The sequence below is a fragment of the Thamnophis sirtalis genome, unplaced genomic scaffold, assembly GCF_051295495.1.
Source record: "Thamnophis sirtalis isolate CommonGarterSnake01/CBP01778 unplaced genomic scaffold, rThaSir2_p1.2 scaffold_2, whole genome shotgun sequence".
Lineage (NCBI taxonomy): Eukaryota > Metazoa > Chordata > Lepidosauria > Squamata > Natricidae > Thamnophis > Thamnophis sirtalis.
In genome coordinates this window covers 85,406,618-85,419,925 of record NW_028261382.1, presented here as the reverse complement: position 1 = coordinate 85,419,925, position 13,308 = coordinate 85,406,618, and the positions used below count along the sequence as shown (strand labels likewise).

The following is a 13,308-nucleotide window of genomic DNA, read 5'->3' as shown; positions in this document are numbered from 1 at the left end:
AAGGACTACCTGTACAGTATATACTATAGCATTATTGTTCTATTGGACTGAGACTGTACTAAAGAAACATCCATTCATCTGCATCTATACAATACACCAGTGTTTCTCAACCTTGGCAACTTGAAGATGTCTGGACTTCAACTCCCAGAATTCCCCAGCCAGCATTCTGGGAATTGAAGTCCAGACATCTTCAAGTTGCCAAGGTTGAGAAACACTGCAATACACCAATGTGTACCTTAGTTGGGCTCGCACAGTATGGAAAGATAGCCTTGCCCAACAGGGTCCTCTGCAGAGGGATGCAGCTTTTCTACCGAAAGACTATGCTGGCTATGGATTTGGAGAAGGGAAATCAAATCTATTTGAAAGAGAGCCAGACTGAGGACGGTCGTACTAAGCTGCAACCAAGGTTTCAAATGACAAAAGGCTAGATTCATACAGTGCAGTAAACCAGACAAAAAACAACAACCCTAAATTATACTTCAGCACAACTTGAAGATTCAAGAGGTGTGAGATGGGGTTAAGTGAACTAACAGAAAACGGATCTAGATCCAGTTTCCCCAGGCACAATTGACTGCATTGGCTTAAGTCCCAAGAAACAATGTGGGTTTTTTTTTCCCCTTTATTGCTGGCTTGCTGTATAACCTGGAGAGAACATTTTCTTCTGCCCTGTGAAATTATTCAATCAACCTGCACTGACTCTGGTTGGGAAGAGTTGTTCTTACGACTTCTAGCTGAGGATTAGAACATAATATTTTATTAGGACCTTAAAGCCACTCTTTCCCCCAACTGACTATTTTCGGGATTGTGAGCTTCCCGCTTTAGAATTCTCCAAGATCATTGCCCGGAATTTTGGGAGCTGAAGATCCCACATCTGAAGGCCATCCAGGAGGGAGGGTGGCTTTCCTTACAAAATCATCAGAATAATAGCGAGAAGCCAGCGGAAATATAGATATATCTCCCTCCTTCCTTAGGGAGATGCTCTCTTGATGCATTCATCATTCCATTAGGAATCTGCTTTCTCTCCTTACAGAATGAATGTCTGTAGGTCTCTTTCACCTTCACTGAGAATCTGGTACAGCTTGTTACCATAGCAACGGAGTACCTTATAGTATGGGCCGCTAGTACTGGAGGCAGAGAGATAATGGCTCATTCCCTGTTGCAGTGGCAACCGGTGACCAGGATAGGAGGGGGATGGAGCAGATGGCTGAGGCACATTCGTGGCATACTGTCCGGCTTGAGAGGGATACTGGCCACCTTGCATATACTGTTGTCCTGGATAACCCTGGAAGAGATCCAGAAAAAAAAAAGGCAGCTGAGTGATAGTCACATACATTGACGTTGCCTAAATCTGTAAACTGCTTTCAAAGTAATAAATCGAGGAAGGGATTAACAAGAAGCACATCAAGGTTTCAGTGAGTTTAGGCACCTCCTGGGAAAGTCAACTGGGAGTGGTTTAAGGGTGTCTTGTGTCTCTGCTGTCCACTGGCCCCATAGCCCATCAAATCCTGGAAAAATGTTTGTCCCACCCAATCTTCCCTGGCTCTGGGAGCCTCAGATAAATGCTGGGGTGGGGTGGGGTGGGGGCCTGGGTAGCTTGCAAATGGCTCACCTCTGTGCTGAAACGTTATGGGGAACTCTGCTGGATGCCCCCACATCTCCTGGCGTTAATTTCTTTTCTAGATTTGATTGGAGGGTGGCAGGTGTGGTCTCTGCCATCTTGTATCGGGGTACTGTCAGTGAGACTAAACGACTCAGCAAGGGCACCGCTTCAGCCAGTTAAGAGACTAACAAGTTTCCTAATTGTAGCCCAATCAGACCAAGAATGTTAACTGCTAGGCTCTTTTTCACGGTTCCACCACAAAACCGCGCTCGACTAAACCGCGTCACTGACGTCATCAACAGGGCGACAACAGCGCGGAGACAGAAGCACGCTGTAAACCCTAAACCTAAAATTAACCCCTAAACCTAAACCTAACCCCCCTAAACCTAACCCTAAACCTAACCCTTAACCTAACCCTTACCTTAAGTTGAATCGGCTTGCTTTCAAAGCGCTATTTAAAGCGCCCTTCTTTCTCCGCGCTGGCTGTTGTCGCCCTGTTGATGACGTCAGCGACGCGGTTTAATCGGGCGCGGCTTAGTCGAGCGCGGTTTTGACGGGTCACGCTTTTTCACTCATTTTTAGCCTGAATGAAATCTTCAGACCCAGGAAATTGGCAGTTATCAATGTTTCAGGAGGGAGCCCAGAATGCCCAACATACTTAATAATTCTAACATCCTTTCCTGGGATTCGCTCTTTCGGTTTATCTCTTGCTATTTTGATGCCACGGATTCTTTTATGGTTGGAGCCCAGGTTAGTGAGCTCCAAAACTGGGAGTACAAGTAGCTCTCAACCACAAGCGAGTCAAACATTTCTGTTGTTAAAGTGAGACACTTGTTAAGTGAGTTTTGCCCCATTTTACGACCTTTCTTGTCATGGTTGTTAAGTAAATCGCTGCAGTTGTTACGTTAGTTTGTTAAGTGAATCTGGCTTCCCCGTTGACTTTGCTTGCCAGAAGGTCGTAAAAGGGGATCCACATGGCCCTGGGACACGGGACTGTCATATATATGAGTCAGTTGCCAAGCACCTGAATTTTGATCCCATGGCCATGGGGATGCTGCAAAGGTTGTAACTGTGAAGAATGGTCATCAGTCACTTTTTCCCGTGCTGTTGTAACTTTGAACAGTGACTAAATGCCACTGTTGTAAGTCGAGGACTGCTATAATTTTGGGTAGGAAGAATCCCAGGTTCCTTCCCTTCCTGTTCCGCCTTATCCTTTCCTTTTCATTCGACTGAGCCCTTGTAGCTGGATGTTGGGAGATTTTGACTAGTTTCTGCAAAGTCTGTGCTCTGTGACCTGGTCTCTAGGCAACACACCCACAAGTACTCAAAAGCTAGTATTCACTGTTTACTACACCACTCTTCCTTAATTCTAGTGTAACTCCTATTCCTTCACTACTTCTTTTTGTGAATAAGTCTTCTATTTGTCTTAGGCTGCTTCAGCGATTTTACTTTCTCAAACACAATCACCCCGCTCCTGTCCTCTCACCCTTGGCATACTGGAATTGTATGCCCAGTCCTCAAAGGTCAGGTTGGTTAGACATTCTAGAATGACAGCACAATGGAATGACATTCAGATGTGTGGGAAACTGACACTCCTTGGCAAAGGATGCAGGTTGTAACTTTAGGCTCCAAAGCTTGAGCTCCAAAAACCCTTCCACCTTTGATACACACCTCGTTGGAGTAAGTCCTCTTGACACTTTGCCGGGGTATCTGCTGGCCTTGTGGTGGGGTAGGGTAGCCATGCTGTGGCATCCTCTGCCCAGCGTACAGGGCGCTCATTGCGGGACTCCTCGCTGTGTTTATGTTCATGGGTGACATCCCGGAGGCGTTCAACATGTTGGCTGGATTCATCCCGGTTGGTCCTCGAGGCCCCGAATGAGGGAGGAATTGATTGTTGAAAGGCTGCCCAGCACTCATCTGCAGGAAAAGAAAAGGGGAAGAAGTTAAATAGGATCCTACCCAAAGCTAGATTTAGGGAAATGGGTATGTAGGCTCAACTACACCATGCTGGATGTTACAGTAGTCACAGTTCTAATGTTTCTATTCAATTCTGGATTATTGTAATGCGCTCTACATGGGGCTGCCCTTGAAGAGTGTTGGAAGACTCCAGCTGGTCCAGAACGCAGCCGCGCGAGCGATTGTGGGTGCACCCAGGTACACCCACGTTACACCTATCCTCCGTGAGCTGCACTGATTACCCATTAGTCTCCGGATCCGCTTCAAGGCGCTGGTCGTTACCTATAAAGCCCTTCATGGCATCGGATCTGGGTACCTGAGAGACCGCCTCCTGCCGATCACCTCCCATAGACCGATTCGATCACACAGGTTAGGTCTCCTCCGGATTCCATCTGCCAGCCAATGTCGGCTGGCAACTCCCCGGGGGAGAGCCTTCTCTGTTGCAGCGCCAGCCCTCTGGAACGATCTCCCCGTGGAGATCTGGACCCTTACTACCCTCCCGGCCTTCCGCAAAGCTGTTAAGTCCTGGCTGCTCCAGCAGGCCGGGGGGCTCTCGATATATCCAGCCCCCCGGAGGATTGTGATTGTTATATATTTTAATGTTGTTTGTGTATTATTCCCCCTCCCTTGTTTTACTGTAAGCCGCCCGGAGTCCTTCGGGACTGGGCGGCATACAAATCAATAAAACTATAAACTATAACAATAATTCAGCTGGCATTCAGCACCAGGCAGACACACGAAATGGCACATCAATTGTCAGCCATAACAGTCTCATTTGCAGGTTCCTCACTTTGGGCTCACAATTGTTTCAACTCTAACACTTCGCAAAGTTGACTCTGCTCATTTCACAGTGAACAACTACCAGGCCCCTCATTTTGATGCGTAGATTTGGGGCCAAACAGCTAATGACCCTTCCTTTTTGTGTATTCTGACTACCAGGATTTATTATTTTTCTACATCGGCTATGCTAGCTTTGATAGACCAGTGGTTGTCTCCTTGTTATGTGCACAGCCCATGCCCTGAAGCTGCTGCTGAAGGCTAGATCCAAAGAATGACCCTGTGTCCAATCGTACACAAAAGATCTCTGGCACTTCAGTAAAGGAAGATAAAAGCCAAATAAAAGCCAAGGAGAAATAGTTTGGGATGTAGCGTAAGTTGCCGGTCAAAACAAACAATAAACTGGAAGAGTTGACACTTGTGCAGCCGGGCTTCAGATGTTCACAGGGAGCCATATAGAAAGTTTGAAGATCACCTTGATCAACGTTATAGAATGCCGTGATCCTGACTTGCTTGCAGATGACTACAAAGACCTGATTTTCTAAGCATGAGAGGGAATATCATCTCTCGGCTGAACATCTCTCTATGGATACGTCGAATGAAATTTCCTTCTACCTAATGGCTCTCACTATGGCTTTCACCCCTGTGTCTAATCTCTGCAGGAAAAGAGAAGAAATCTACCTCCTAATTTGCCTTCTAAAGCTGTGGATGCTCCATCATTGCAAGCTTTAAAGAAGAGACTGTTCAGTCGCTTGTCTGAAATGGTATACAGTCCAAGGTCCCTCCCAACTCTTATTCTGTTCATTGTTCATGGTGACAGGAACTCCTCAGTTACTTCCAAAAAAACCACACAGCCCTGCTGCCCTGTATTATTCACACAATTTCATTATTTGACTTCAACCCATATTCTGGCCAGAGAACGGAAAGAGGAGGAGAGAGTTTATGCTCATTGAGTATTCCAGGAATGGACAACCTGTGACTTGTGGACTGGCTGCGTGTGATTCCTTGACTTTCTGAAGTGGCACCATCTTTGGGTAGGTGCTACTGAACGCTTCATAATTCTGCCTCTTGGATTTGTATCACAAAGTATAAATAGATGGCACATCTCCCCCATCATGTGTCTCTTCTTCCATCTGGTTAGCACTTTCCATCACTCTTACCCCACATTAAACAAGCATGCTCAGCTTACCGCTCCGTACTGACTCAGCTCCTGGCTCTGCTTTTCTTGCAAGGCAGCAACTGTGGCTGTGGCCGTGGCCGTGGCTGTAGCAGCCGCAGCTGCTACAGCGGCTGCAGCGGCTGCTTGGGTGAAGTCTGACGGGGGTCTCCCAGTATGAGAAGGAATGCCCATTCCCCCTGGGCCGTTTGGGCTCCCTGCATAACTAGAGAAAAGACAGGGTTTATAGCCAGATGGCACATGCTCATGATACACTCTAATGATGGCCACAATCTAGTATTGGAAATCCTCCCCACCATCCCGCAGTCTGGAGAAGGCGTGGGTTTGCATGCTGCCTGTATCCTGTGGATGGGGCTTTGCTTGTTTGCACGGCCTGGTTGCTGGCATGCTGCAGACTGGTGCTGGTCCACAGACCCCTGAATTAAGGGATCTCAGAACTGCTGCTAAGTGGAGGAAAAACAAGTACAGGAATTGTGTCATTTAGGAAACGTGAATGGAACAGAGAGAAGGGCAAGCATTGTGTCCTGTTTTTTTTTTTAACTGGCTACGAATATTTTAATCTCAAATACATTGGTCATAAACTACATCGCTCTCAGCTTCTGAGATTCCTGTCCAAATTATAACTGCAGACATTGGGATAACTTCTTTTGTTGTTTTGCACTGTGGTTGGACAGATATGCGTGCATGCGTGGGGCAAGTAAAAGATCACAGGAAATCAAGAAATATAATTAAGATGTGGGATGCTCAGCATTAAAAAGGGAGAGACGGAGAAAGCATGCTTCTTTCTAGGCTCCCAGATGCTGGTTGCCAAACCCAATTCCTCAGATGCTAATGGCAGGGTGGATTTCTACGTCCTGGTAAAATATTTTGGAGATGCAGTAAGAAGTCCCATTGTATCTTCAGCTTCCACGCAGTGGAAGGAGCTGGGATGCCCACTGAGGTAAGGAAAGATGACGATGTACAAGTAAAATGTCTGGGAGATTAGGCAGCCAGACCTGTGATTATGAGATGGCATGCGCTCTACATGGGGCAGCCCTTGAAGAGTATTCGGAGACTTCAACTCGTCCAGAATGCAGCCGCGCGAGCGATTGTGGCTGCACCTCAGTACACCCACGTTACACTTATCCTCCACGAGCTGCACTGGCTACCGATCGGTCTCCGGATACGCTTCAAAGTGCTAGTCGTAACTTATAAAGCCCTTCATGGTATTGGACCTGGGTACTTGAGAGACCGCCTGCTGCCAATTACCTCCCAAAGACCTGTTAGATCACACAGGGTCGGCCTCCTATGGGTTCCTTCCACCAGCCAATGCCACCTGGCTACCACCCGTGGGAAGGCCTTCTCTGTGGCAGCTCCGGCCCTTTGGAATGAACTCCCCGTCTCTCCAGGCCTTCCGGAAAGCCGTCAAAACCTGGCTGTGCCGGCAGTCCTGGGGTTGATGAGTTCCCCTCCCCTCTCGACCTGTATGGCTGTATGATTCTTGTTCATTTTAACCATGTGTATTGTGTTTTATGTTCCCTTTTCCCCCTCTGAGTTGTTCGCTGCCCTGAGTCCCTCCCAGAGAAGGGCAGCATACAAATAAACTAACTAACTAACTAACTAACTAACTAAATAAATAAATAAATAAATAAATAAATAAGTAAATCACACCTACACGCCCTTTGCCCACTGACTTGGCAATAGGCATAGCAGAAAGGGGCTGACTCTGGGTGCAATCACTAACAAGCTCATCTCTTCCTATCTCTCTGGTGACTCTCCTCCTCTCACTGCACATGGGGTTGATTCACTAATTATATGGAATCATTAAAGAAGGAATGTTATAACTCTTTTAGGATTCCAGGGAAAAAAGAAAGAAAGAAAGAAAGAAAGAAAGAAAGAAAGAAAGAAAGAAAGAAAGAAAGAAAGAAAGAAAGAATAGACAGAGGTGAGTAGCTGGGTAGATTCTCAGAATGGGTTCCCACTAACCCATGGTTTGCTTAGCCACACAAACTCTGGTTTACAAATCGCAGGAAATATTCCTGCAACTCCTGCAAAGGAGCCTCTATTTGCTTAACCCTAGTACTCCCCTATGCTCTGCCCCTAAGCTCTGTGAATTCATGGTCGGTCAGAAACCACACCAAACCAGCCAGAGGAAAACAAATATAGGGGCACCTCATTACTCAACTCTTCTAAAAGTTGTCGGATTTGGTACTTGATGCATTTTGGTGCAAAAAAATTGTCCCAATACTTGTTTGTTTGGTTCTTGATGCACAAGCTGGAAGCTGTCATTGTCGGCTACCTCATGACTCACTATTCTTTCCAGCCAAAACAAGGGGTCACATATTAGTTGCATGGTTTTTTTTTTTTTTTGGCCCTCATCATTTTTAGTAGTCAACATGCCTCCCGGAACCAATTAACAATGAATACCAAGTTCCACTGTACATGGAACTGCATGGAATGGCATGTCCTCCAGGAGTCTTTGAGCCAAGTCTATGATGTAACCAGGGTGCATCAAAAGTAATTTTTGAAGGCTGCACCACAGGTACGTTTGTCAAATTATGAAGGCTGGAACACCACAAGACTTCTATCTTTAGCATCTTTAGACAGCTTTTATAGACAAGGTTGGGCAATTATTGAGCATGTGTAATAGAGAATATTAAATTCTGAAAAGCAATTGGGAATTTCATTCTCTGGCTTCGTTGAGGCACAGCAGCTTAGAAATGTAAAACGAGAAAACTCAAATAAGGAGTGTGTGGCTCCAATGAGGTGAACTCTTTAAGAAGGCCGTCTTTTGCCAGATATGAGTGAGAGAAGCAGGGAGAAGTTCCTTCCGAGCCCCAGATATGACAATCATTGAATGGGTGAATGTTTAATCAACAATGTAGTGCTATATGATTTTGTTCAAAAATAAGCTGTTGAGGAGGATTAATTCCTAGACAGGCATAGCACTGCTCCCTGATTTAACTAAACTGCTGGTGTTGAAAAATGCTGATTGGAGCTAAAGTCTCCATGCAGGAGAGAGGATGAGATATGAGAAACTTTCCTACAAGGGGAAGATCTCTCTCCCTTGTAGATGTGCACAGAGGACCTCCTGAGAAGCCTCTTTTCAGTTTGTTTGCTAGGAACATTTATCTTTTCAGATTATAACCAAATTTACTGCCTTCAAGAAGACCATCAGTTTTGAAGTGAGCACCAAACAAAGAAATAAAACACAAATGGGTAATCCACAGCTCAATGAAAAGCACCGCAGGAAGAGAAAAACGCCACCAATGAACCATCTCTCTTCAGTGCACAATCACTTGTTTAGTTGATTGCACACTAGTAGTTCCAAGAACAATCAACCAGATGAAATCCTAGCAGGACATCATGTTGTGTAACTCATCCAAGGTAAGCTAGGGGCATCATGTGTTGTGTGACTTCTACTCACTGTGATTGTTTCAACAAATTAACAATTTGTTAATAACTTCCCGTCAAAGGTTCCATATCTGCTGGTCCAATTTGCCAGCCGTGACCTACCTTGTGGTGAAGCCTGGCCCTCCGGGGTACGAATTGCGACTGTACATCCCAGGTTGCACGTAACCTTTGCCTGTGGAACCCTCAGGGAAAGGCTGCTGTCCCATAAATTGTGGTGAGTTCATGCCAGAGCCACTGCTGGCCACGCTGGGCATCATGGGATTGCCAGCCGTGTTTCCTCCAGGACCCATGGGGTTTCCAAAAACCTGCAAAGGTAAAGGGAGGCGAAAGAGTTCAACTAGATCATCAGTGCAAGGATCTATTTGTGGTCCAGCAAATGTGAAGAGGAATGAGATAGGAGATCCGAATCCAGACAGTTAAAAGAATCAGGTTTCTAGGTCCAGAAATTCCTTTTGTATCAGAACTGAGTTTACATCCAGTCCCATCAGTTTCCTCTGCACAATGCATCTATCAACACCCAGATATATGAGGAGGACTGACAATTCTTTTGCTTAGAGAATCTCAGCAACTTGCTGCAAGAAGCACTAGAGGTCAACTGGATTTCTCTTTCATTTCTTTGTAGGCTAAGTAAATTCAGGCTTGCAACGCCTAAAAGTATGGTGTGTATGGGGGAATGGGGAGGGGAAAACAGGGAGCTTCTTTGAGCTTTTAAAAAAACCACATAAAATTATAGGACAAAGAAAAATTAGGAATGGCCCATCCTAGCCAAATACCTGCGGCCAACGTGTCTACCAAACCTCAAACTTTGGAATTGCTCAGGCTATTTAATCTGGAGTAAATAACAAATATCTTCTATTGTTAAGTTAAATATCAGTAAAGAGTGGAACCCTGAAAACAACTAGGAAAACTGTCAGGAAGGTTGTGCTTCCTGACTTTTTTCAGAAGAACTTCTTTGGGTTTAACCCAACACCTTAATTTACATTACTCTGACTTTTACAAATCTTATTTCTCTGAATTCCTTTCATTTGAAATCAGATGAGTCTCGGGTAATTTTGAGATCCAATTCCATTTAAACAGCCCCCCCCCCAAAAGCAAACATGTGAAGACTTTTTCTTCCCTGCAAGGCCTCAAAGCTGAAAGAGGCAATTGTGTTGCTTGTGAAACGTCCAACATCTCTTCCTCATCAGATGAGACTTTGGTGGAGAATGTTTGGTAATTCCTGGTCAGTCTAATATCTCACCAGCAGATGTCAGAAAAAGAATCAGAGTAATATAAATCAAGGAGTTGGGTTAAGCCCAATGAAGTCCATTCTCAGTTTACTGCAGGATTTTAGCCCAGACATTATCTCACAACGAAGCCTACTTCACAGCCTTGTTGTAGGGAAAAATGGAAGGAAGAGCTACTAAAATGCAGCTTTATGCTTCTGGAGGAAAAGTAGAATATACATTTAATGAACGATGTTGAATCAACATTCAACTCAGGCCTGTTCAGACACATGTCCCAAATGAATTTGAAGAAACTCATTTCCCAGGAAAGCACATTCACGGTGGCAATTTTTACTGCTTTTAAGTGTGAAGGAGACCTACTGAATGTGGAGGGAATGCTTAGAATTGTGTTATTAGTTTAAATTGTAAAATTTGCAAGGTACAGAGCTGGAATTATACATGGTTCATTTTACATATTGCTTGCTCGCCTTTAAGCTCGCTTTTATAAACAAATAATTTTTTTTATCTCCTCCTAAGCCACAAATGTTTTCAGTTTGTTTTGTGGATTGAGCTTCTGGCTTTACCAAAATGAAACTGTGAAAACTAATTAGTCTAAAATGCTAAATGCCAGTTTGCCTTTACTGTAACAAATTAACATAGCTACTTCCTTTGGAAACTTTCACTTTGCATAGTATGGCCTCTTTCCTTGCAAAACAGTTGAAGACTGAAATGTACCAGAAGATAGACCTCAAGCTCAAGTAGATGAGTTTTAGATAAACAAAAATAAAATATTTATGTGGAAAGACTGGTACTAGACCTGGAAGCAAACTTTCTCTCTCTCTCTCTCTCTCTCCCTTTTTTTTAAATCTGTTTTGTATCTGGAATTGGGGTGGGGTGGGGCTTGGCAGGGAAAGTCCCTTGTGTGATTCTTGGTAGATTATCTACCAGCTCTCTCTGCTAACATGGAACCTCATGGATCAAACTGAACAGGGTTGGCAGAAGGGCCCACTGGGAATTTTGTTATGTAGACGACTCATTCCCGGTCTTCCTTTCAGCAGAGATGGGGAAGTTCCTTTCACTGCCCTCCTCTTTATCTGCAGGATTGAAGGTGCCTTTTTGAGGAAAAGAGTATTTATGGGGGGGAGAAAACCCTCCACTGGAAAGAAAGAAGATTTGGATTGTGAAAACTCACTTTTTTTTCTATGTATTGCTGCACGGAGTTGCATGAAGCTTAGAGTGGGAATTTTAAGGGCAGCTCAAATATAATTTTAAGTGAAAATCAATTATCTGATTTACCCCCTGTAGAAAAGAATGGTCCAGGGACATCTGCTCCAGGCTCTTACTTCAGCAAAATTTGACAGGGGGTTGAACTGGGTGCCTGGTATCCACTCCCCACCCACTCACCCACCGTCCGTCCTCTTCCCACCCACCCCCTTTTGAAGACTGCAAAGGTACCTGGCTTTGGGATGTGTTGCTGACGCCCCAAACAGTGGTTACCACCGAGAGAGATCCTGCAGGCTGATTGGTATTCTGTTGCCAAGGAACTGACTCGTAGGCATATGAACCATCACTAGAGAACAAAACAACACACGGATGATGTGCCATGTCAGCAATTAGGAACCTCTGGGGAAGTGTTCAGAGAAGGGGCGCAGGGGGAAACGGGTGGAATTTGCAACTGGATCTGAGGAAACAGCAAGCAAACCCTCCTGAGCAGATTAAAATATATATATATAGGATTGCTACATAGTTATGGGTCGTGATCATAAAACGAAGCCTCCGTTTTCAGCAAATTCCAGGCAGGAGGAAGACAGCAAAATTGCAGAGGAATTTGCAGGCAGTTTTGAGGGGATGTGTGTCTTCCTGAACCTCTGCTGACTCTTGCTCTGTGCACTTACAGGCTTACTACAGGGCAGCCGCTAAACCCTGTGGAGGAGAGGAACCTTAGGATTCATAGGTAAGGGTGGGGCAGATCCTAGGAGGTAAGCAGCACCCCTCCACGCCCTATTTTGCCGCCTGCCCATTTTATGGTCCCCTTCTTTCAGTACCTTGAAGTATCCAGTCTGCAGCTTAAACCAGCCATTCCCTCACCCCAAATTTCAAAGAACTGCAATGGATTCTGGTTTATCCCTACGCTATGACACTGCTCATCTCCTTAAAGGCCAATTGAAAGTGCACCGCACAGGTAGTCCTCAACTTACAACCCTTCGTTTAGCCGCTGTGTGAAGTTACAATGACTTCAACCAGTCCTCTTACAGCCACTGCAGGCCTCCCACAGTCATGTGACCAAAATTCAGGTGCTTGGCAACCAATGTGTATTTATGATAGTTGCAGCATCCTGGGGGTGGTCATGTGATCATTGGGGTCACATGATCACCACTGGTTACTTTCTCAGCTGACTTCCAACAAGCAAAGTCAAAGTGGGGGGGGGGGAGAGCTCGATTCGCTTAACAATTGCACGACTGATTTAACAGCTGCAGTGATTCGCTTAACAACTGCAAAATTGGGCACGTCTGCTTAGCAACAGTAATTCTGGTTCCAATTGCGGCTGCAATTTGAGGACTGCATGTGCCCCCTTTCCTTTTATTAGGTGGTTACTTCGAATGGAAAACAAGAATTGCTGCTCACTCAGGGATGGGGAACTCTGCATTCCACCCAAGAGCCCCATTGTATTTTCCAGCCTTTTTACAACCCTCAGGGCTGGAGGCCTTAACGAAAGGAAAGAGGCCGGGATGCTGAGCCCTGAGCCCACATTACAAAAGTTGTCAAACAGCAAACCTACAGGATCCAGATGAGAAGAGGCATGGGAAGAAAGCTGACAGAGGAGGCAAGCTGTATCATACTCACCCATGCGGGGTGGGTGGGAGCGATTGTTTCATTGGGTTCATGTGGGTCATTGGCTACAGGGAGGTGAAGGGGCTGGGTGCAGGATCCAAGGCCACGCAGGGAGACCGGTCACTGCCTCTCAGATGTCACAGCAGCAGATAAAAACTAGAGGGAAGCAGGCAGGAAACAAGATGTTAGCAGCTGCACAGAAACACAGGAAGTTTCTCATTCGAAGTCGGACTGTGGGTCCCAGAATTATGCAGAGTATTTCCCAACCTGGGAAAGCTTCCAGAGATGTGGCCTTCTGCAATTCCCATGCTGGTGGGAAATTCTGGGACTTGAGGTGCCCATACCCATATTTCTGGAAGCTATGCGGG

General features: G+C 45.5%; 1 protein-coding gene across 2 annotated transcripts in view; it reads right to left on the bottom strand.

The window, feature by feature from the left end:
- Positions 1 to 13,308, bottom strand: part of ZMIZ2 (zinc finger MIZ-type containing 2) — a 94,533-nt gene that overhangs the window by 27,437 nt on the left and 53,788 nt on the right. For both annotated transcript variants that reach the window (XM_087706253.1, XM_087706252.1), the window contains exons 2-7: positions 12,953 to 13,095; positions 11,564 to 11,678; positions 9,006 to 9,208; positions 5,523 to 5,715; positions 3,272 to 3,517; positions 1,103 to 1,282 (exon numbers count right to left, since the gene is read on the bottom strand). In XM_087706253.1, coding sequence (XP_087562379.1) covers positions 1,103 to 1,282; positions 3,272 to 3,517; positions 5,523 to 5,715; positions 9,006 to 9,208; positions 11,564 to 11,678; positions 12,953 to 13,002 — 987 coding nt within the window. In that variant the 5' untranslated portion in view covers positions 13,003 to 13,095. The remainder of the gene's footprint in view (positions 1 to 1,102; positions 1,283 to 3,271; positions 3,518 to 5,522; positions 5,716 to 9,005; positions 9,209 to 11,563; positions 11,679 to 12,952; positions 13,096 to 13,308) is intronic.